The sequence below is a fragment of the Tauraco erythrolophus genome, chromosome 4 (assembly GCF_009769465.1).
Source record: "Tauraco erythrolophus isolate bTauEry1 chromosome 4, bTauEry1.pri, whole genome shotgun sequence".
Lineage (NCBI taxonomy): Eukaryota > Metazoa > Chordata > Aves > Musophagiformes > Musophagidae > Tauraco > Tauraco erythrolophus.
The window spans coordinates 74,634,122-74,655,662 of record NC_141468.1 but is presented as its reverse complement, the minus strand read 5'-3'; the positions used below and the strand labels follow the sequence as shown (position 1 = coordinate 74,655,662).

The following is a 21,541-nucleotide window of genomic DNA, read 5'->3' as shown; positions in this document are numbered from 1 at the left end:
TTTTTGTTTGGTTGGTTGTTGTTTTTTTCTTTTCCTCTGTCCTGTGCGTGATTCATGTTGTATAAAGCTTCTGGAGCAACAGAATGTTGTATAATATTTAAGTATTGGATTAGAATTCATGTATTCAGTGTGCTATAACTGATTCAAATATTTTAAAAAAATATTCTGATATTGTTAAGTACAGGATTTTTTTTTAATTATTCTTTCACCAGTGTAAAGAAGTTTAAGTGACCACTCTACTTGATCAAAATGGTGGACACTGAAAACCAGCTCTATCCCCTTACTCCCTTGGAGGAGGATGATATAGGCAGCCCTTTATCTGGAGAGTTCCTACAAGATATGGAGAACATTCAAGACCTCTCTCAGTCTCTAGGTGATGATAGCTCTGGAGCTTTAAGTTTAACAGAGTTCCAGTCACTGGGAAATGGTCCAGGATCTGATGGATCAGTTATAACAGGTAAGAGAGTTTTGGTTTACCATAAAATTTTCTTTTATAAATACATAGTGATAGAAATAAAAAACTTTTTAAATGCAATAATTCTTGTTTATTACTAAGTAACATTAGAAACATATAAGCTGATTATAGTATGGTCTTAAAATATTTAAGGCTAAAGTTAATTTTTTAGACAAATGTCATTGAAAAATTACAGTTTAAATTAGCATTAGTATCAACACTTTTTTCAAAATAACTTTTAAAAATCACTATTACTAGCAAAATTACTATGTATAGTAGTCATTTAGGAAGTTACAGTCTTGCACTAAAGGAATTCCCTATTTTTTCAAGTTTCTTCAAATCACATATATTTGAAAAATATTGCAAGATGTTTGCCAAAAATTTATTATCTAACTCTTAAAAGCTCACCTAGAATTCTCGTATATTTTAGTGTACTGATGTTTTGAACGTGTTTTCTCCACCTTCTCAAGAGTAGCATTGTTCAGCTAATGACTTCTACCCTGGTTAAAGTAACAGTCTCCGAGTGCTGATACATTACACAGTCCTTGGTCAAAAGATCTTTGTGAGAGGCTTGCTTTGAGAAATCAAAACGGAAATAATTGAAGTGGTATGGGACATTGCAATAATGTCAGTACAGTAGTCCTTCTGAAACTATTGTTTTACAAATCTTTTAGCAGTAGAGCCATTTTAAGCAGTTTTATGATCAAGTTTCTACTTGGTTTACATTATGTTTTGTTTCGGGCATTTCTTACTTTAAATCAATTTGCAGGCTGTGATCACTGTTTTCCTTTACAAAAACTGTGCTGATACAACTGAGGTGTGCCTCTGTGCTAAAGGGGTTGAATAGTCTGAGTTGAGAAGGGAGAGCTGTCTCTTGGCACTGTTGCCCAAAGGAATGTTTGTAGAAGTATGATTTAGGTCCCTTTTGGTTGCAGACCCTAGAGAGATACATTCTACTGGAAAAGTTCTTATGTGCTGGGTTTATAATGTAGTCCTTCTGAGACATGATTTTTTTTTAATTATTTGCGTGTATGTGGGTACAAGTCCTACAATAATTTAGATCACCTTCTACTGTCACCTTCTAATTTGAGTATTCAGTGTTCATTGCAAAACATTCTAGTTTTGCTGACAGAGAAGATGGAAAATGTAAAATTTTAAGTCTCAAATTCCATAAGGCAAGTAAAAAGAAATGAGAATCACACTTGAAAAAAAATCCTGGGTTTTAGGCTGTTCTTGATGACTCCGCTGCCTGTGGGCTTTGCAGTGCTGGCAATGCAAACTGAGTCCTATGCCAAGGTTTTTTCCAACATAATACTTGCTGACCTACATTCATGAGTGCTTCTTAATCTTTCTGTTAAAATAACACACCCATTAATTTGTTAAAGTCTTATGGTGCAAGTTGCAAGATGGAAGACAAAAGAAATTCTGGCCTCAGACAATCTTTTCCTCAAATAAGGTGGAAATATTAATTGAAATAATTAAGGTTGGAATGTGTTAGCTTTGTAACATGTTCATCTAGTAGTAAAATGTCTAGAGAGTTTATTTCATTGCACAACAATTCAGAAATGCTTTCCCCATTATAATCAAAAGATAAAATACCTGAGCAAGGCTTCTATTGCTGGATTGTGTTAGAAGCAGACCTTTGTGTTGCCTTCCTCCTTTCAGTGTCTGTTCGGCCTTTCAGTTGAAGGGCAGGGGCATGCTTTCACTTTGAGAAAATTCTTTAGAAAGAGAAGTTGTCTAACTGCTTTTTAGGCCTCAGTTTAGATCATCTAAAACTACGAGCAGCTCTTCAGAAGTCAAGGAGACTTTAAGTGTATCTTAAGTGTAAGTCAGCGTGAGCTACGAAAACGCCTCTCGCCATACCGTAGCAATAGACCTGATGCTCAGCACTACGGCACAAGAGATGGAAGATGCAACAGTAAAATGAGCTGTTAGTAACCTTTCTGGAAAGCACAAGCGATGGGTTGAATGGGTATTGTGATATACGCTTGAAGTCATGGGGGATTCTATTTCATTGTGGGGTGGGGGTTTTTTCTTTTTATATTTTGTACTATTTGTCTTGAGCACTAGATACATGTTGAATACTGCTTTTCAGTTTCAAGTTCATGTTATTTGTGAAGATGGTATATGTGCATTTTTATGGTTAAGAAAATTTCCTTGATTTAAATGCAATATTAATTCAGGAGTTTTTTAGTTACTTATTTTAAGTTGTGGGATAAAAAAATTTCATGTTCATATCAAATCGAGAAACATTAGAAAAATTCAAAGTAAAAAATGGAATGCAGGAAAATCCAAAAAAGCTTGGTTTTCCCTTATTTTGTGTGGTGCATATTCATTGAATCTTCAAGAACCCCTATCACCCTTCTAGTTCTTGTTATCAGTTACTTCAGTAAGTAACTTTTTGTTTGTTGACATTGTATGTCTCATCAAAATTAGCAAGGTACGCCCTGTGTTTTGTGTGTGTTTGCACTGTTAATATAAATACTAATTATTTTTCAAACATTTAGGCCAAATTATTAGTTCACTTAATGACTATTGTGATTATTTTTTAGAATAAACTCATTTTTTGTGTGGTTTTAGTATAGAAATGGTATCAATCTTGATAGTGTAGTATTTATGAAGTGTTCCTTTTTCTTTTAGACACCCTTTCACCAGCATCCAGTCCTTCATCCATTAATTTTGCCACAGCTCCAGGTAGCATAGATGAATCACCCAGTGGAGCATTAAACATTGAATGTAGAATTTGTGGGGATAAAGCCTCAGGCTACCATTACGGAGTACATGCTTGTGAAGGTTGTAAGGTACAGTCATAATTTTCTTTTTAAGAACCTAAATCATGTTGTTTTATTTACAGGGTTATATGAAGAAAAATATTTGTTACATAAATTAATATAATTCTAATGATTAAAATTATTTAAATAAGAAACATACCTGTAATCTTTTTTCTGAAATAAATTGTTCAGATACCATAACTGGATACCGTAACTCAATACCAGACCTTCATCAAGCAGGGGCAATTCACAATGAGAATTTTAATACTGCTTTTGTGGATATAGTTGGTTAAACACTAAAACAACTTGAAACACTAAACTGTGACCAAAAATCAAAGTCTACTTGCTCCACTAGTGTTTTATTTGTGTTGGGAGTACAGCTGTGAGTAGCACGCGAGTTTGCTACGTTTCCATTGTAACAGTAACAAATCCTGAATTTTCATCTCCACCACATTCTTCCTGAATCACTTAGTATCGTACCTCTTGTAGTTCTGGAGCCAGTGCACGTCTCTGGGGCAAATTAATGTTATCATTAATGTATAATTTTGGGGATGATGTGGCCCATGAATTACAAGATTATTTTTTTTTCCTTCTAATGTTTTAGTTTTCGTTTTTTTTCTGAATTATAATGTAAGTTGAGAGAAATAATTGTATATGTGTACATTTTTCTTTCATGCGCAGTGTCAGAATATAATTCAAATATAAATCTTACAGAATAATGCTAGAACATCTATTAGAGGTGAGGAGCCAGTTCATAGTTGTGTCTCACAGTCCACATGGCATGTTGTTATGTTATGCGAAGCAAAATGTCGGAATGTTTCTAGACTTGCTAACCCTCCAGTTTCATAGTAGGAGCCTAACCTTACAGTGCAGTATCAAGACATCATGGTAAGATCTGATGAGTTATAGGCTTTTCTCTAATGCTCGTTTTTGTGTCCTTGGCTTTTTCTATACACCGTACTGTGTTGTCATACCTCTCATGTTTGCTGGATGAAGAAAAGATGTGTTAAATCTGTGTGTTTCTGTGACTTACGCATATGAAAGATGAAGGTTATTTCTGATAAAGGACGCTGAGAGACTGCATACAAAGGCAACATGTGACTGTTTCACTTAATCCTTAAGAGCAAATCTGCTTGGGTAATCTGGGCTCTTGATCCTCTCCCAAGAAAGACAGCTAAGAGCTACTCCCTCCTTTCATGTTTTCCAATCTGTACATGCCTTCATACACACCACTTCACTGCATAGATTCTTACCTTTGGACAGGTTATACCTTGCATATCGTTTTGCTAGTGACATCAATAAACAATAAAAGAAAAAAAAATTACCTGCATGATTGAACTTTAGTAGTCAACATTCTTTAACGTTACATATTGTTTTCTTGCACTTTCTATAGGGTTTTTTTAGAAGAACAATTCGTTTAAAACTCATCTATGATAAATGTGATCGCAACTGCAAAATTCAGAAAAAAAATCGTAATAAGTGCCAATACTGTCGTTTTCAAAAGTGCCTTTCAGTTGGAATGTCACATAATGGTAGGTAAGAATGCCCTTCATAATTTGTTTGTTCCTACCCAGAGCCTGCTTCTGGAAGCAGGCACTTGGATAGCATTTTTACTTACACATGTGAGTTGAACCTCAGACTTTTTAAAGTATAGATCGTGGTGTGGGACACCAGTTTCCCTAGTGAGTAGTTAATGTAGTTGATACACAGCTACCAAATGTACTGTTACGAGCTTTACACAATTGTGCTGGATGTCTGTTTGTCCATATGAATGTTCATTTAGTTGCTTGCTTCACCCAGAACTTTGGCACCATTACTCCCATTGAAACAAATTTCAATACTGGAAGAATTCTGATCAAGGGCATTGTAGAGGAGTAGGAGGAGAACAACTAGCTCTTTGTGGGAGGGAATGACGTAGGATAAAAAGCTGTAGGAAACCAGACTTCATTATTTTTCAGGTTATAGTGAAACAGCTCTTGGGCAGATGGTTCAGGGAGTGTGGGGGAAGGGCGAAGATCTGTGCTGACTGTAGAACAGGAATCTGGTAGGTTGCTTGTTAAATGGAATGGTAAAAATTCAGAGCGTTTAGATATCCAGTTTAAAAAAATATGTTATTGTTTGTGTTAATGATTTAAGATAAGGCTGGTAAACCTGTGGCTTACAGGCCAATTTCAACCCATAAGGAAGTTTTATGTACAGTATGTAGTTTGCAATGCAGCTTTGGTAAAGAGGGAGAGGCCAAGCCATGAGAAAGCACATTTTGGTTGTCCACATGACAGTAGTTTGCTTTCCCTACATAGGTCTGATAGCGTCAAGGCTGAACTTGGGAGCAGGTGCAATTTGGGAGTAGGTGAAAAGTAGGTGAAAATGCTGGGCTGGGTAAAAATCTGTGGGTTAGGAGAAGAACTTCCTAAGGAAACTATGCTGTCAAGATAGCTGCGATGGGGACGTGGTTGGGGTGGCTGCCTTTGACGTTGTAGTCTAGAGTCCTAGCAAGAGACATTGGGAGAGTTGACTTTCTGGTTCTGTGGAAGTCTGGCTGTCTTATGGTGAGCCTTGTCTGCGATTAAGGTCCATTGGGAGAGGGCTACAAGTCTCTGCAAGACTGGTGATAAGCTTCCTGAAGCACCAAACTTGGGAAGAGTGTGACAGCCAACAATGTAACATCTCAGGGGCAGGAGTTGAACAGGGAGCTGTGCTAGTTGGCAGGAATTAACATTCAGTTGAAGCTGTTTCATCCTCCTAAAATGCTATGGGCACCTGTGCTCCAGCTGAAGGGAGTAGTAGCAGTTTTACGGCAGCAAACACACAGGAGGCAGTGGGGGAAGGAGATAACTGCTAACTTGGAGGTGATACTTCTTAGAAAAAGAGCTAGAACTAGATTTACAGCCATGACCTTAAAATTGTAAGTTTCAGTTTAAAGCAGTTAACCTTCCACTATTCTGATAGACCCATGGTCAGATTCCAAACAGGCCTTCCATGTTGTACTTCCATTGAAGTCCAAAGCTGTATTTCAGATCATGCCTAGGGGCATCTCCTTATGTCATGAGAAAATTCCTTGGGCATGTTGAAGGGCTAATTCTGCACATGCTCTGAATTGCTCAGTCTAAGCAGTGAGGTTGTGTCCTCTCACTGGTTAGATGCTGAAATGCTGTAAGAGTAACCAGCTATATTAACCATCTCAAAACCTTGCACGTTATCAGAGGCTAAGACCCCTTTTAAAATGGAGCTGTTTTAGTTTTAAACTGAAACTGAAGAAGGATGTGGACATGCCTATTTTATTGCTAAATGGGAAGACCACTTGCCCAAGAACTGGGAGACTTCCATACCCAGTGGTGTTTCAAACTCACATCTCCTGCCTCTCAAAAGAATATCCTGATAACTAGATTGGATACTCAAACTCTGTTCTCATCCTCTCCAGTCTTGAAGGGCTAATCTGTTGAAAAAAAGAAGCAGAAAATGCTGGGTCTAGGAGGAGGTTTTGTTGACTATAGCCTTTGAGCATAGATCCAAGTTTCTGGTCTGTTTTGTTCTCACTAGACAGTACAGAGGTGTGGAACTGAATATTCCGCACATAAAGAACTGAATGCCCCAGCAGGTTCAGAATCAGCAATGGGATTCAGGCCCAACCCCGTTGCAGCATTCGCTGCAGAGTGAGTCCCCAGGCAGCTCTTCAGCTGGCGTTTGTGCTCTTTGCCAAGCCCCTGATATGAGTTTACTCAGATTTTTTGAATTCCCAAGGGAGACTTTGCGTTTCACGTTGGGAGTTGTAGAACACTATAAAGGAGAAAACAAAATACAACTACTTAAGTAATGTAGAAGGAAAAAGGCATGCGTTCTAGCTCATTGTAGATACCAGTTTGTGTTTTGAAACATCTGATTACCTTCAGTTCAGCATGTTGTCTTGATAATTAGTCACTGACTATGTTGGAAAGGATGTGATTTTTTTCACTCATGAATTTATCATGATAAAGATACTACCTCTACCTCAGGTTTTCTAGACAGAAAGTCTTACTGCTCTAATCAGCAACGGTAAAAGGCGTAGGTTTTTGTATAACTTATATTTGTTTTACAATTATGTCTTCCCATCAGCAATACGTTTTGGACGAATGCCAAGGTCTGAGAAGGCCAAGTTGAAAGCAGAACTTCTAACAGGTGAAAATTATGTAGAAGATTCAGAAATGGCAGATCTTAAGTCACTTGCCAAAAGAATTCATGATGCTTACCTGAAAAACTTCAATATGAACAAGGTTAAAGCCAGAATCATCCTTGCAGGGAAAACTAATAACAATCCAGTAAGTACTTTTGCTGTAACTTTAAAGTAAAGCTGGCAAGTGCATAAAGCGATTATAATAATTTGTTAAACTCTTAAGCAAATCTTTTAGAAAATAAGTATCATGCTAATACAGACAGGAAATATGCAAAAAGAATACCTGTAGTAAATATGGTTGCTTTTAGCCACTATCAGAATAATAGGAAGCTTTAGGAAAATCAGCTGATTAACTTGTAAATGAAAGCTCATAACCTTAAATTATAGTAGACACACAAGGGAAAGAAAATTAGTTCTTAATCAAAAGAAAAAAGTAACGTTTGAATGTGAATGCCTGTTAGTATGGGTGGGGGAAATGGTTCAAAATTAATTTGTTATTATGACAGTGGAAAAAAAAATAATTACAATGTTTTTCTGCCACAAATGCCAGGATAAATACTGATGTCTTTTAGGGCGTACAGAAGCTCTGCATGACTTTTGTTGTAATCACAACAATGTTAATGGCAGGAGGAGAAAGAAAACTTGAGTTTGTAATTCTTCGTTTACAGTTCTGGCCATTTCCTCACCCGGCCTTCTTGGTCTTTACTGTATGGTTACTTTGAAAGGGAGATGCAAGCCAGCTTGGGAAGACACATGTGCTGTGGAGGTTATTTTTCTTCCAGGGTAATCTAGCCAAGGTCTACCTAATGCTATCAACTGCTTTTTGTTTTGTAGCACACGAGATTGTATTACCATTGTAAGGACTGACCTGTTTCACTTCATGCATTTTTTGTTTTAAATTTGATTGTGATTTATGTTAATTATATGTAGAAGATAAGTATCTGAGTTTACTAACAATTTAAATTTCAGTAAAAGTTTGCAAGCAAGAGGTTTTGCATGTGCCATAATAAAAACCATGTAACTGCGAGGATGAGTGTTATAAAAATTGGAAGCAAGCTGTCTTCTAAATTATGGAATTTGGCATATTATAGTCTAGTCTAGCTAAAAGGCAGATGTGAATAATCTCAGTCTTTTTTCATTTGATTAGAGATGCTTAAAATTAAGCACAGGCTTAAACTTTTTTGGGTGTACAAGCTGATACAAGCCTACAGTAAATATCATGCTTTAACACCTTACCAAGTAGGTATCTGCATGAAGTCCTTCTCAAGCTTGTTACCACGTGTCAGAATCGTTAAGTTACCATATGTATCATACCTGCAGGGATTCTAGATCACTGCATCCTAATTTTTGTGTTTGTATTTGTGCAATCAAGGCTCTCAGATTATAGTCACCTGACAAGATAATGGTTTGCAGGAGGAATCAGTAGTATATTATAAACGGGCTGCTTCCTCATTCTTTGATATGCAGGGAAGAGGAGAGGTTTTTTAAGCTATTTCATCATCTCTTGGGAAAACAGATATTTTAATTTTATTTTGACTTTTTAACAGAAAAATAATTTTTAAAAAAAGGAAGGGGTTGGTTTTGGTAATTAGTAATCCGTCTGTTTCTGAACAGTGCACACTAACAGCTGATTTCAGTGAATCCTAATTCTTCGCACCACTGTAATTCATTTTGGAATGAACTAGCATTTTTCTTGATGATAAAGTATCATTTTTAAATTTAGCTCCTAAGTCTTGGCCATACCTATTTTCTGCATAGTGAAATGATGATAAAGTCTAAAAAGACTTACAGGATAGTCTACACCATTGGAGGCTTTAGAAATGTGGTGGTTTATTGCTTTGCCACTTTCTGCTCATATCCACATGCACATAGGAAGTTCTGTGCTGTATAACCACATCCTGAAATGAGATGGAATGTGTAGTTGCCATAGGCATTTAAAAAGTGGACGACTGTGGGGAAACTACCATGTTTGACCGTTTTCTAAGAGAAATAAGTGAATTCTATGAGTTTATAACAGAACACAAAGTCTTGCTCATCATATTTAATCCGAGACGAGCAAAACTGCACAGGGAAGGTACTTTGCTCGGCATTTATGGAACTAGATTTGTGTTCAAGGTCAATTGCCATGACTTTGGTAGGCTGGGAAGCGTCAGGTTTTGTTGGTTTTCTTTAGTGAATTGTCTGTTTCAATTACTGCTCTTCAGATATATATATATAAATATTTTTGGGTTCTTAATGTTCTTAAGAAAGCACGAATGCTTTTTTTTTTATATGATGTTTTAAGAGACTGGCTCATCAGTTTGTAATGCACGTACCTTTTTAAACCAAGGGGGTTATGGAAAAGACCATGATCAAGACGGAAATCTTGTGTTGTCTGACATTCTAGTGGGATTCTGGGTTTAGAGATGGCTTAGCACTAACTGCAGCTAGAAAGATGAGCTGAATATCTGTGGAAGATCAGCTTGGACATAGACTATGAAAATCTGATAGTAAAACACAAGAGTAGTACAGGGTTCATTTTCTTGTGCAAATATGCTGTCCTATATTTAAATGACTGTCTGTATTCCCCCTAGGATACTTCAGGAAAGCATCAGGATGTGCATCAAGTGTAGTTAGTTTAGGAATCGATAGGAGTGTAGGCAGAATAACCTGGACTTCTGGAGAAGGTAATACAAGTCTTTTGTGAACCTTCTGGGACTTGCTCAGAGATGGATATATGCATACTAAGCACAGTACTTCTGCATCTTCACTGTAACTACTACGTAAAACTAGACTAAAGTTATGTCATACATATTTACATTTTACTATGTGCATTGTTGTTTGCAGACCAGACTTGTTCTTAGATATTGCAGTTGGTAGTTCTGTAATACATGGTTTCTCTTTATGCAGAACTATGAAAACTCATGGTTTATTGATAGTTGAAGACTGATTAGCATGAAAGTTGAAGTTATAAAAATGCCTATTCTTTAGGAAACCAATGGTTAATAACCATTATTTTTTAACTGAATTAGTACTTTTTTTCTCTGTAGCCGTTTGTTATACATGACATGGATACCTTGTGTATGGCAGAGAAGACCCTGGTGGCAAAATTGGTAGCCAATGGAATTCAGAACAAGGAAGCAGAAGTTCGGATCTTCCACTGCTGCCAGTGTACGTCTGTAGAGACTGTCACAGAACTTACTGAATTTGCCAAATCTATCCCTGGCTTCTCCAATCTTGACTTGAATGATCAAGTGACACTGTTAAAATACGGAGTTTATGAAGCCATATTTGCCATGTTAGCATCTGTGATGAACAAGGACGGGATGCTGGTAGCCTATGGAAATGGTTTTATAACCCGGGAGTTCCTGAAAAGCCTGAGAAAGCCATTCTGCGATATAATGGAGCCAAAATTTGATTTTGCAATGAAATTCAATGCACTGGAACTGGATGATAGTGATATATCCCTTTTTGTTGCTGCCATCATTTGCTGTGGAGGTAAGCACTACATATTTGTTCTTTAAGATAGTAAATTTTAACATTTTCTTCACATGAATTTAAAATTTTAATGGAAAAGCTTATATATTTCTTGAAGATTCAATTCTACAACAAACAATGTAATTTTCCCTTTTAGCATGTCTCATGGAAGATGCTCTGTAACTGTTAACAGTCTTGATCTTGTGTTTTGCTTTGCAGAACTGTAGACATGCTTGGAATTACTGTTTAGCCTCATTCAGAGAGGGATCTAGTTACCCTCTGTTTTTAAAAGTGGGATGTGAAGTGTTGGTGGTTTTTTGTTTGGGGGTTGGAGGATTTTAAATGTTTAAGGCTGGGTTGGAAACAGTATTTGTACCTGCCAAATGGACAGAAGAATAGTATGTAATGAGACTGGAGGCAGGTGCAGATTATAGCTCTGCTCATCTTTGACACTGGCTGATTGCATCATGTAATGAGTTCTGCACAAATGCACAGGTCTGGTGTGCTGTCTTCTGATTTTAGTATCACAGGCTATTTAAAAAAAAAAACAGCTTACTTAGCTAATTCAAAAAAAAATTAGCTGATGGTATTTTTAAAAATTATTTCATCGTACCTAAGGATACGGGGTTTGGTTTGTTTGGGGTTTTTTAAATGCCTGTTGTTTGAACTCTTCGTGAGTAATGTATCCTTTCTTTCCTCCAGAAAGTAAGGGTGTTCATAGTTAAGGTTAAATTCAAAACTATGCATTTTGAAAAAGGGAAATAAAAGATCAAGAAAGTTCCAACTGCTCCCACCTGCCTTTCCCGCATTCTGCAAAACTCACAGGATGTTTCACTGCCCGGTTGCATCCTCAGCAATTACAAGAAGAGAGATACAAACTGTAGACTTTCAAAGTTTCATGTGCTAGTTTAGGCAGCAAGCTCCCATCAAATCTCCAATTACTTTTGAACAATACATTGGTATTTTGATGTTTTCAAAAGTCAAGAGAGTTCTTTGCAGGAAAAATGTTGGGGTTTGGGTTTAAGGTTTTTTTCCCTTTATCCTTCTTCCTTGGAACTAGCTTAAGTTTTCAAGAAACATATTTAGTCTGTTGCCCCAGACTTCTTGCAGAGAAGTTTTCACAGACTGAAAGTATTACAGAACTGTAAGTAGCTGAAAATGAGATCATATACTAGAAAGAGTGGAACATCCTTAACAGGTGCTTCTCTACATCCTTTCAATAACTTGTGCTACAGCAATATACATATGGGAACCAAGAGTGAAAGCCTTGGTCTTGCTATATTGCTACCAAACTTCAAGAACTCTCTAGAAAGAGCCACGTGCTTTTTTCTTCATCCATACTATTTGAATTCTGCTATCAGGACATACAGAATATAGAACTGCATTCCTAGGCTGGATACTTCTGCTGGTTTTTGGGGTGAGAGGGTGGTATGAGTTTTTTTTCTTTTGTAGCACGGGATGTATTGAATAGTATGAAATCTCTCCTCAAATGAGTGTGGACATTGAAAAAACTTTGGCCAAAGGGAAAAGGAAGACTACTTCCCTCCTGCCCACCCTCCCCCCCCCCCCCGGGTCCCTCTCTCTTTCCTTTTCAAAAAAGAGATTCATTTTGACTTTCATTGCCCTCAGTGTATAATGTCAATATACACAGTAGCCTACAATATAGAATCTATAAAGTAACCTACTTTAAAGAACAATTATAAAATTATGACACGTATTCTTTCGTTTGTTTTGAGAACAGATCGTCCTGGTCTTGTAAACGTAGGATACATTGAAAAAATGCAGGAGATCATTGTGCATGTACTGAAACTTCACTTGCAAACCAACCACCCTGATGACATCTTCCTCTTCCCGAAACTTCTCCAAAAAATGGCTGACCTTCGACAACTTGTCACAGAGCATGCTCAACTTGTTCAGATAATTAAGAAGACTGAATCTGATGCACATTTACACCCTTTACTACAAGAAATCTACAGCGACATGTATTAAGGATTTTTAGTACTTTTTTTCCACAATATTTAAAGACAAGAGCAATACTAATAACAGATGGGAGCAAAACTACTTGCACAGTTATCTGCTGTTCACTCAGTCCAGAGCATGAAAAATCTAAAAGCTGGGTAACTGGAGTGTTACACTTCTTTTGGTTTGGGATCTTTTGTCTTCTTTTGAAAGAGTTCTGCAGAAAAATACTAATCATAATGCTCATGAAGTGTCTTACAATGGTTCTTTTATTTGGAAATTCAAAGATTGGTAAGGAATACATATTTGTATAATAAATCAGAATGTTAAGTAACTGAAATTAACAAAATTGTATTTCCTCTTGGCTTAGTCTAATTAGAATATAACAAATTCAGGAAATTATCTCCAGGTATATGCACAATCATAAAGATTATGCACTTTTGGCTAATGGTAATTACTGAGTACCAGCTAACACTTTTTCTTACAGCAGTCAGTCTAGGTATGTCAAATGGTTGGATATTACTGTACATACACTTATAAAAAATTTGAAAGACTTTCAATCCACTGCTGCTTTAATTCCATGAAATGCAGTACAGCTTCATATAGTATTACATTGGTATACCTTAGGATTAGCATGTTTAAAAGATGATTCTTTTATGAAATGAAATATAATCCGAAGAGTTATCTAAAACACAGCAGAGATGCTCCGTTCAGGTGTGTCTTGAAGAGTAAATGTGATAAAGCAATGGAACCCTTTTTTCAAAAGTGTTTTACGGAAATTTGAGAACGTCCCTGAGGAAAAATATATCATACCATGGGTATTTTGGAGAACTTGTAATAGCATAAGATGTGGTTTTGAATTAAAAATACAAGAGTTTTGGAGAGACTGAAAAATCTGATCCTAGACCAGAAAAAATAATTGCAACTGCGTGGCATTCTAGTGCAGTGATAGCTTACTCTGAAGAAATGATTGTATAGGAAAGACACCTTCCTTCTTGACAAGTATCTTGGCAGTATAGAGTTGTTTGGACCTGTTTACTTTTCTGATGAGTACACCATTTTGGGTTTTTCCAATTATCCGGTCGGATATGTTTCTTTCTGTTCCTGCTTAGGGCTTGTCGATAGAAAGATTAGATTATTTCACCAAGTTTTGTCCTTGTCCAGACAGCCGTAGTAGATAAGGCGACAACATTACCAAGAACAGTGCTTGTAAGTGTCAATTGCCTAATATTATGCAAGGTGAGCACAACTGAGAGTAAGTTTATCATGTTGGTGAGAATAAACTCTGATTTTACAATAGTACTTACTCCTGATACAAAACAAGCCATAAGGAAACTGCTTGACTTCGCCATTTTACAGGATCTTTTATCAGAGAGTACTACACAAACGTGCTAGTTGCACACAAGACACTCTGCTATTTGGTTTTTGTTTCTGTTTTTTAATACGGTAACTTCACGTTTTTATTTCCTTAGTGCACTATTTGTTTCTAACACAAAGATCTCAGGAGCCAATCTTGGCATTTTCACAATAGTTAAGTTTTCAGCGGCACAGGAGGACACTTCGTACTTGTTTTATTGTGGCACTTTTGAAGACTTCAGAATCTTAAACTTTCACTGCAAGAATTAAGATTAATAAAGTGAGAACATCACACTATGATTCTTATTTTAGTCACAACATTTGTTTCTTCACAGGCTTGCTGGCATGGCTAGACACTGGATAAATTACAGATTTAAGAGCAAATTGGTATTTATCCAGGCGATGGTCATTAGCAGAGGTTTTAGTGTCAAATATATTTAGTGTAAAATGCTGATGCATAGGCCTCAACTTTGGTGACCACCTGGGGCAGGATAGAAGCAATAAATGCAGGTGCACAAAACTCTCTCCCCTTCCCTGTGACCAGTTGGCAACAGGAACAATAGGCCTTACGTTACAGCTGCTTCCAACACTTCCTTAGGATAAGACTGTTGGCCTTACCAGGAAACAGCAGATGAGTAATGGGTTGTCTCGTGTCCTACAGTAGGATGTAGTATGCCCTCAGAAATAACCAGAGGATTGTAGCAGTGATACTGCTTTATTCCAGTCTGCCATGTTTCACTGAGGAACCGTGGGGTTTAGGCAAAAGACACCGAGCATTGAAATAATTGATATGCAATATTGCTTAACTCAAAAAATTGTCAAAATATCAGCCATTCTACTGAAACTTTAATAGCCAACTGTTTTAAGTATCTTCTAAAAAAAGTATAAGCTGATTTTTTTTTTATTCCATACCCCCTCAAAGCTCAGATCTTTGCGAAGGGCAAATTTCAAAGTTGTGTTCCATAGTTTGGGTGTACTGAAGTTTCTCAGGCAAATCAGGCATGGGCAGTGTAGACAAAAACTATTTTTCCTGCGCTTGTTCTCAACAGTGGCTAAAACACTTTACTGAAACTTTTTTAAAATATGGAAAATTTAATAATAAATATGTAAATTTTCAGCAAAACTATAAAGAATTAAAAGAGCATCGAGTGGAAGGCATGACATTTAGCTATATTAGCGGCTGCTTGTAACAGGTTCCTATCTCTGGCTTTAGGAAAGCGCGTGATTTGCATTATTCCTGTTCCAGATCCATTTTGTTTTGTTATTTGAAAACCAGCAAGCATTTTTTGACTAGTTCCTTGGAAACTGAAGTTTGATTTCTGTTTTAAATTAAATTGCAAACCTTTAATGAAAAAAAAAAAAAAGGAAAGCACGCATCTCTGAATTACAGAAATATGAGCAAGATGTTAACATAGCCTAAAATTCTGGAGATATTCCACTGCCCACACTGCTGCTCTGTGCGCATACCCCCAGTCTCTTCAAAGAATCATACAGGGCAGACAATTCACTCCCAAGTGCTAATAGGCAAAAGAAGTTCTAAATTTCTACATTACACTTTTAACGAAGTACATTAGCTACTTCTGTAGGTGACAGCAGAAGGCTTTTGGCCAATTAGGTTTCAAAATGACTAAATTTGTGCTTGTTTTTTTGAAGTTTGGAATATGAATGAGTTTGAGATGTATTACTGAGGAGCCTTTACCATCTCCACTTTGTACAGATCATCTAATATTTTAAAAGACCCATTCTATGGCGGGAAATGAAGTGATCAGATTTTTAGGATAAAAAATTTATTAAAGATTTACTGGCTCGTTAGGTATAGTTTTGATCTGATTCTTATCAACATAACTTATTTTACTATCATAGCATTGAAGAACTCTGGTTAGCAATCAGGTACTCGCAAACAGCTTAAGACAAGAGACAACAGATGGATAGAGAAAAATCCTGGGAAACAATGGTACGACTTAAGTTTTTGACAAACCTACAGCTTACTCAGTTTTGAGGGTTGTTCAGGGTTTTTTTTATTTATTTAGTGGGATGCCCTAGGTACATTCACAAAGAGGAAAGAAAAGGAAAAAAAAAAAAAAAAAAAGGAATGTTTTGTGTCAAGTGTTAGGGAAATCTGATGTTCATTTTTATCTCCTTCTTAAAAGTTTTCTTGAAATGCGTACTGTCTTCAGTGTAACAGCATACAAATGCCATCTAAAAAAAAAAATCAGTTACATTGTGCCTTTTTAAATTTCAGGATGCCACTTTTATTTTAAATACAAATTGACAGATAATAGAGAGGAATGTTTTCCATTTACAGAAATTGACTCTTTCTTCACATTTAAAGAATATATTATTTTTTTATTTAATTGTCATTTCCTTGGGCCTTTGTGCTTTGGTTCTAGCCAGCTGCTAGAAAGCTGAAGTGTTGCCAAAGAGCGTATTCTTGCATTATTTCTGGCCCACACAGATTTAGGAAATACCAGCAGTTGCACTAAGTCCATTCTCATGAGAGAGCTAGCACAAGTTTGCAAATCGAAGAGCTTATAATAAGCATCTAAACATTTGTTTGTTTATTCAAAGTGCTAAAACTTTGGAGGTTTATTCATCATGAGAGCTGAGTCACGTACGATTAAATTTGCATGTCCCCCTTATTTCTAATGGAAAGCCTGGACAACTCATGCACCATGGCAGACAAAGCAGTTGAAGATTATACCGTAGCTGCCTGTACTGTGTCTGAAGAGGAACAGTTTCAGCTCTGTCTCTCTCCTTAAAGGCATCCCTGTTACTTAGTTGAAAATCTGCAACTACATTTAACAAATGCATTTGCAGCTGTTTCAATATTGCTTGAGTGTAAGGTCTTACAAATCATGGTCCTTCCCTGAAAACCCTAATCCTTCAGTTAAGTGTCGAAATGTAAGGTGTACTGTGGTACCTGGTGCTTGCTTATATCTCAAGTGCTTTCTTGATAATCAGTTGCATACATTTTTTTTTTTATCTAGGTTTAATCAGCTTTATTATCCATCTTTTACTGGAGATTTAAATTGTGGGTTTGATCTGAGATGACTGATATTGTTATGTATTGTGGGATTTTTTTAATTTAATGTAATACCATTTCTTCATGTTGCAATTTGTAAAATACAAGAATATAATTGCAAGATATAAACTTTCACTAAATTATATTACAGAGGTGCTTTAAGAAAAATATGTAAATTATTTAATTTAAATATTTGTTCCATACTTTATCTTGTGAACCCTTTTGTATAGTGAAGAAAGATTTACTTTTATGGGTAAGGATGATGGGCTAGAAGTCAAAGACAAACTGCTATTTATAACTGTCTTTATTACTGTATCATTTGTGAAGCAGCATCACAAAATCTGCAACTTATCAGTGTTTCATGTTGACAACTGTAACCAAATTTTAAAATATATTTTCACATAGAACATAGACTTCCTTTTATTTAATTTTAGTAAAAGTAAGTCTAGGTGAAGAAGACCAGTACTTCCAAAATCGAGTTAATGTTTTTAATGTTTTAACTCAAGTTTACCAATATGAAAGATAGATAGTTTATAGAACTAAGTTCATCTTTGCTTTACTGCACGGCAGTTCGTTTTCCTTAAAAGTCTGAAAAGAGAGTTAAAAAGAGCTAGATTCTGTCAGTACTCCATTACTGGTATTTTCCGAGGAACCAATTTGTGGCTTACAAGAAATAACAATGTGTATTCAGGATTATTTCCTGCTACCTGCACTGAGGTTGATCTGCAGTTTTCATAGATGTATTTTAAAATATGTAACAAAACATTGAAATGCCATTATTGGCTTTTCTAAAGAAGTGTTCCCTTAATGACTTTAAGTAGAGACGAATTCAGAATTTGTTCATAGGGATTCTGTGTCCTGTGATTCAGGTGTGACAATCTGTGCCTACAGCATTCCTGCTAATGACTCCTGATATAGGAACAAAGTTACCTTTTTAAGGTGTACCTTTTATTTTGCTGTAGTCAGAATATAGTACCTAGTGCAAGCACAGTATATTACAAATGTTCCAGCAATGATTTATACTTACTGCATTTTATTTGTAATAGATAGAATTCTATTTCCCCAAATCGCTGCAATTTCAAAGTTTCACTTGATCAGTGTCACCATTGTCTACTAAGATGTTTGTGTCATATTTGTAAAAGCTCTGCTGGACTTTCTTGTGGTAACCTACTGCTACTTCTTTTCTCAATTTCATAGGTGGCAATGAAAAAAAACCTGTAAAAGGTACTAGCAGATGTATCACTTTACACTGTAAATATGCGATACAAATTCATTGTTAACTAAACCCATCCTTGGGCGAGGGTATTTCCTTTTTTGTTTTCTCTAATGTGCTTACAGGTTTTTAAAATCTGTTTCAGTTCTGAAGCGGGTTTGGTTTGGTTTTTCTCCTTGAACTCCTTTTTTGCGTTAGTCGATCTTGTCAGATTCCACTGGAAGCATGTTTCAAAACAGAATTCCTATTACAAGGAATCAATTCCAGATGAGTTGCCTCTGCTCAGGGGATAGGCTGCATGCACAAAAGAGATTAATCTGATTGCAGGCTGGGCCTTAAATTCGGCATAAGGTACTTAAAGTTGGTTTTAAGTATTTTGGTGTGTTTTCTCAGGTTTGATATGCAGGTATAGTAATCTGTTGTGGAAAAGACACCACCAGCCTTATGATCAGTGCAAGAAGTTTCATGGCATTCTTTACATTCGAAAGAAAATAAAATAAATTGGTAGTATGGGAAAATATTACCTAACCAAAATATTGGCAACGTGCAAGAACTGTACTGCGTAGGAGTACAGTATAATCATTCAAAATCTGTTTGTGATGTGCAAGAGGAGCTGTAAGAAGGTTAGCAAATCTTCTGCTGGATGATTCATATGCAAATAACCACAGAGTGCTGTTCAAACCCACGCTTGGTTACCTCTGGCTCATTCAGATACTCCAGGTGTATTTTGCCACACGGTACCCTTGGGTTGCCTTCATGGAGACACAGTGCCTTTGCCCTCCTGTTAGAAACAGAGCGGTCCGCAGTGCCATGTGTATGTTCGGACAGGTATCGACGGGCTCTCACCCGCAGCGCCGTTCGGCAGACGCTTACTGGGCAGGCTGCTGGTGGGTGTTCTGCCGGTGGCATGTTGTCCAGGTAGTGGGAGGGAGCTGCTTCTGATCAAACCACTCATCCCTCTCCCCTGGGAAATGAATCTTAGCGGACAGGTGGATATGTGAAGCCATGGCTCCATCCCAGTAGCTATGAATACTTTCCTCTGGATTCAAAAGTGGAAGAACATTTATGGCTTTAGGTGTTTCTTTAGTAATAACAAATCTAATCAAAGTTTCAGTATTATGGATTTTAACAAGAACCACCCCTCTTAACTGTCTGGCAAAGTCTGGTTTATCAGCTTCTCAGATAAGCTACGTTTCATATTGCTCCTGCTATTTCATGGCTTTTACAAACAATTGCTTTGAATTGTCCTTAGGATTGTAACACAAGAGTTTAATGACATCATGATGATTTTTTAACATCATGAAGGGTTTTCCCTTTATCACGTCTTAAATTGTCTGTTATCTGATATGACACAAAAAGCACCTTTTGTTAACGTTGCCAAACCCTAATCACTAGAGCTAACAAGTGTTTAATTAAATCAAGATATCAATATTAAAGAAAGAGGAAAAAAAGAACCAACCCAGATCATTGCTTCCAGTCACCTATGTTTTTAGGAGTTTTGGGGTACATTTTATTACAGTGAATATGGAACTTAGGAAGAACAGACATTTCTTGCAAAGAGTAGTCAAACCTAATTCTCATGGAATGCTTCTTTCCCAGTAAAATACCACTAATTCAAGCCAAGTTCCCAAGTTTCTTTCTGTCAGAACAATGCAAATGACATGTTCAAGAAAGAATGGAAGCCCTGGTCTCGCAGGGATTTATAGGAAGGAAAGTCTCTTGCACTTGTGAATGTAAAAATTACATATAGCTAAATATGATGATGGATTCTCAAATGTTACCAGCCTACTGATCTAGGATGAAAATACTTGAACTAAACATTTTTCTTCTTTTTTACATTCTGATTTTTTTCTGTCTCTAAAAATAAGAGGTTGAATCCATAGTGTTTGTATAGACACTGGTAGGAACCTATGTGCTTTAAAAAAAAAAAGTCATCCTTTAAGATTGAATGTAAACACAGTTAATTTGAACTCTGGTTCTGCCTTAATGGTTTTTAAAAAATAAAGTATTTTTAAAAGTGAATTTAATGATTTGTGCTGATCTTTTATTTCCAGGAAAGTGATTCACTGTAATGTCATGGTTTTGAGACAAACATACTTGTCAGCCTCTGCTGGCTGCCTCTTGTACGTTATCCGAGCAGCTGCCAAGTCTTAAATCGAGTCCCACATTCAGTGACCACGCACACGTGAATAACTTTTATGTACGCGAAAGTAGTTCTGTTCTGCCCTCTTGTACAACTACTTACGATCTCAACCGATGGCTTGTGTCAATGTTTGCAGAAGCAGGATCTGGGCACTGCAGGGTGGTGGTGGTGCGTCTGGAAGCGGCGAAGCCTGTTGCTCCCTCTGCGATAGTACCAGTGCCATGAGCGTCTGTTTTGTGCTGCTCTAACGTAATTAAGAGCTTGAGTGATTTTGCCTTAACCTGATTGCTGTAATTTGGCATACAAGGTCCTGCTTCAGAAAACACTTAGCTGCTTAACTTTATACCAGGGAGTAATCACGCTGATTTTAGTAGTGAACAGAGTGGATAAGCAACCTTGGTGGGACTGATGCCCAGATTTTTTGGGTTAGCATCAAATATCTGTTAACAAATCGTATTAAGTATGTTTACTACGTAGTAAGATGTGTTTATTGCAAGGATCCTTTAAAGGCAGAATGATATCTGAAACATCTTTCAAGGGCTGATGCTTACAGATCAACTGTTAGACACACCTTTTAAATTAGGAATGTGAGTGTAACATACTTATATACATTGCATTTATATTTTTTGAGATATAGATGTATTTCCTCAAGTTTATCTGCTGACCCACTGTCCTGCTGTGTCCTTCCATTCTCACTGACTGTATGACCAGCTTGAGATGTTTGTTGAATTCAAGAAGCATTGAATGCACTTCCACATGAAGCATAGAGTGCTAATTTGATGAGCATGGTTTCGATTAAATCAGCTGGGAGGATATGTCACAGATAATTGTCTTCCTTCAAGAACCTGGGGATTTATTAAGCTGGTAAAGAGTGCTGAAGAAAAATTACAGCAAAAGGGTAAAGAACTAGATTTCTTCGTCACGTGTGCTTAGGAGCACTGAAGGCCTGATTTTGAGTACTTGGGGAAACCAAGGAAACGAAACTGTAAGAGCTCTGAGTATCTTCAAGTGTGG

General features: G+C 36.8%; 1 protein-coding gene across 3 annotated transcripts; it reads left to right on the top strand.

Moving 5' to 3' along the window:
* Positions 1-249: 249 nt before the first annotated feature.
* PPARA (peroxisome proliferator activated receptor alpha) lies at positions 250-12,823 on the top strand. 3 transcript variants are annotated; one of them, XM_086610501.1, is made up of 6 exons: positions 250-457; positions 3,098-3,258; positions 4,622-4,760; positions 7,321-7,523; positions 10,408-10,855; positions 12,576-12,823. In XM_086610501.1, exons 1-6 carry the CDS (start codon positions 250-252, stop codon positions 12,821-12,823), a joined length of 1,407 nt encoding a protein of 468 aa, XP_086466627.1. The 3 variants fall into 3 exon arrangements, with proteins under 3 accessions (XP_086466627.1, XP_086466630.1, XP_086466629.1); XM_086610504.1 differs by lacking the exons at positions 7,321-7,523; positions 10,408-10,855; XM_086610503.1 differs by lacking the exons at positions 250-457; positions 3,098-3,258; positions 7,321-7,523 and having other exon boundaries at positions 4,659-4,760.
* Positions 12,824-21,541: the final 8,718 nt, after the last annotated feature.

Coding starts and splice junctions, on each gene's coding strand:
- PPARA (XM_086610501.1), top strand. CDS start 250: ATGGTGGACACTGAAAACCAGCTCTATCCCCTTACTCCCTTGGAGGAG. Junction 458..3,097: donor TGATGGATCAGTTATAACAG/GTAAGAGAGTTT, acceptor TTTTTCTTTTAG/ACACCCTTTCACCAGCATCC. Junction 4,761..7,320: donor AGTTGGAATGTCACATAATG/GTAGGTAAGAAT, acceptor TCTTCCCATCAG/CAATACGTTTTGGACGAATG.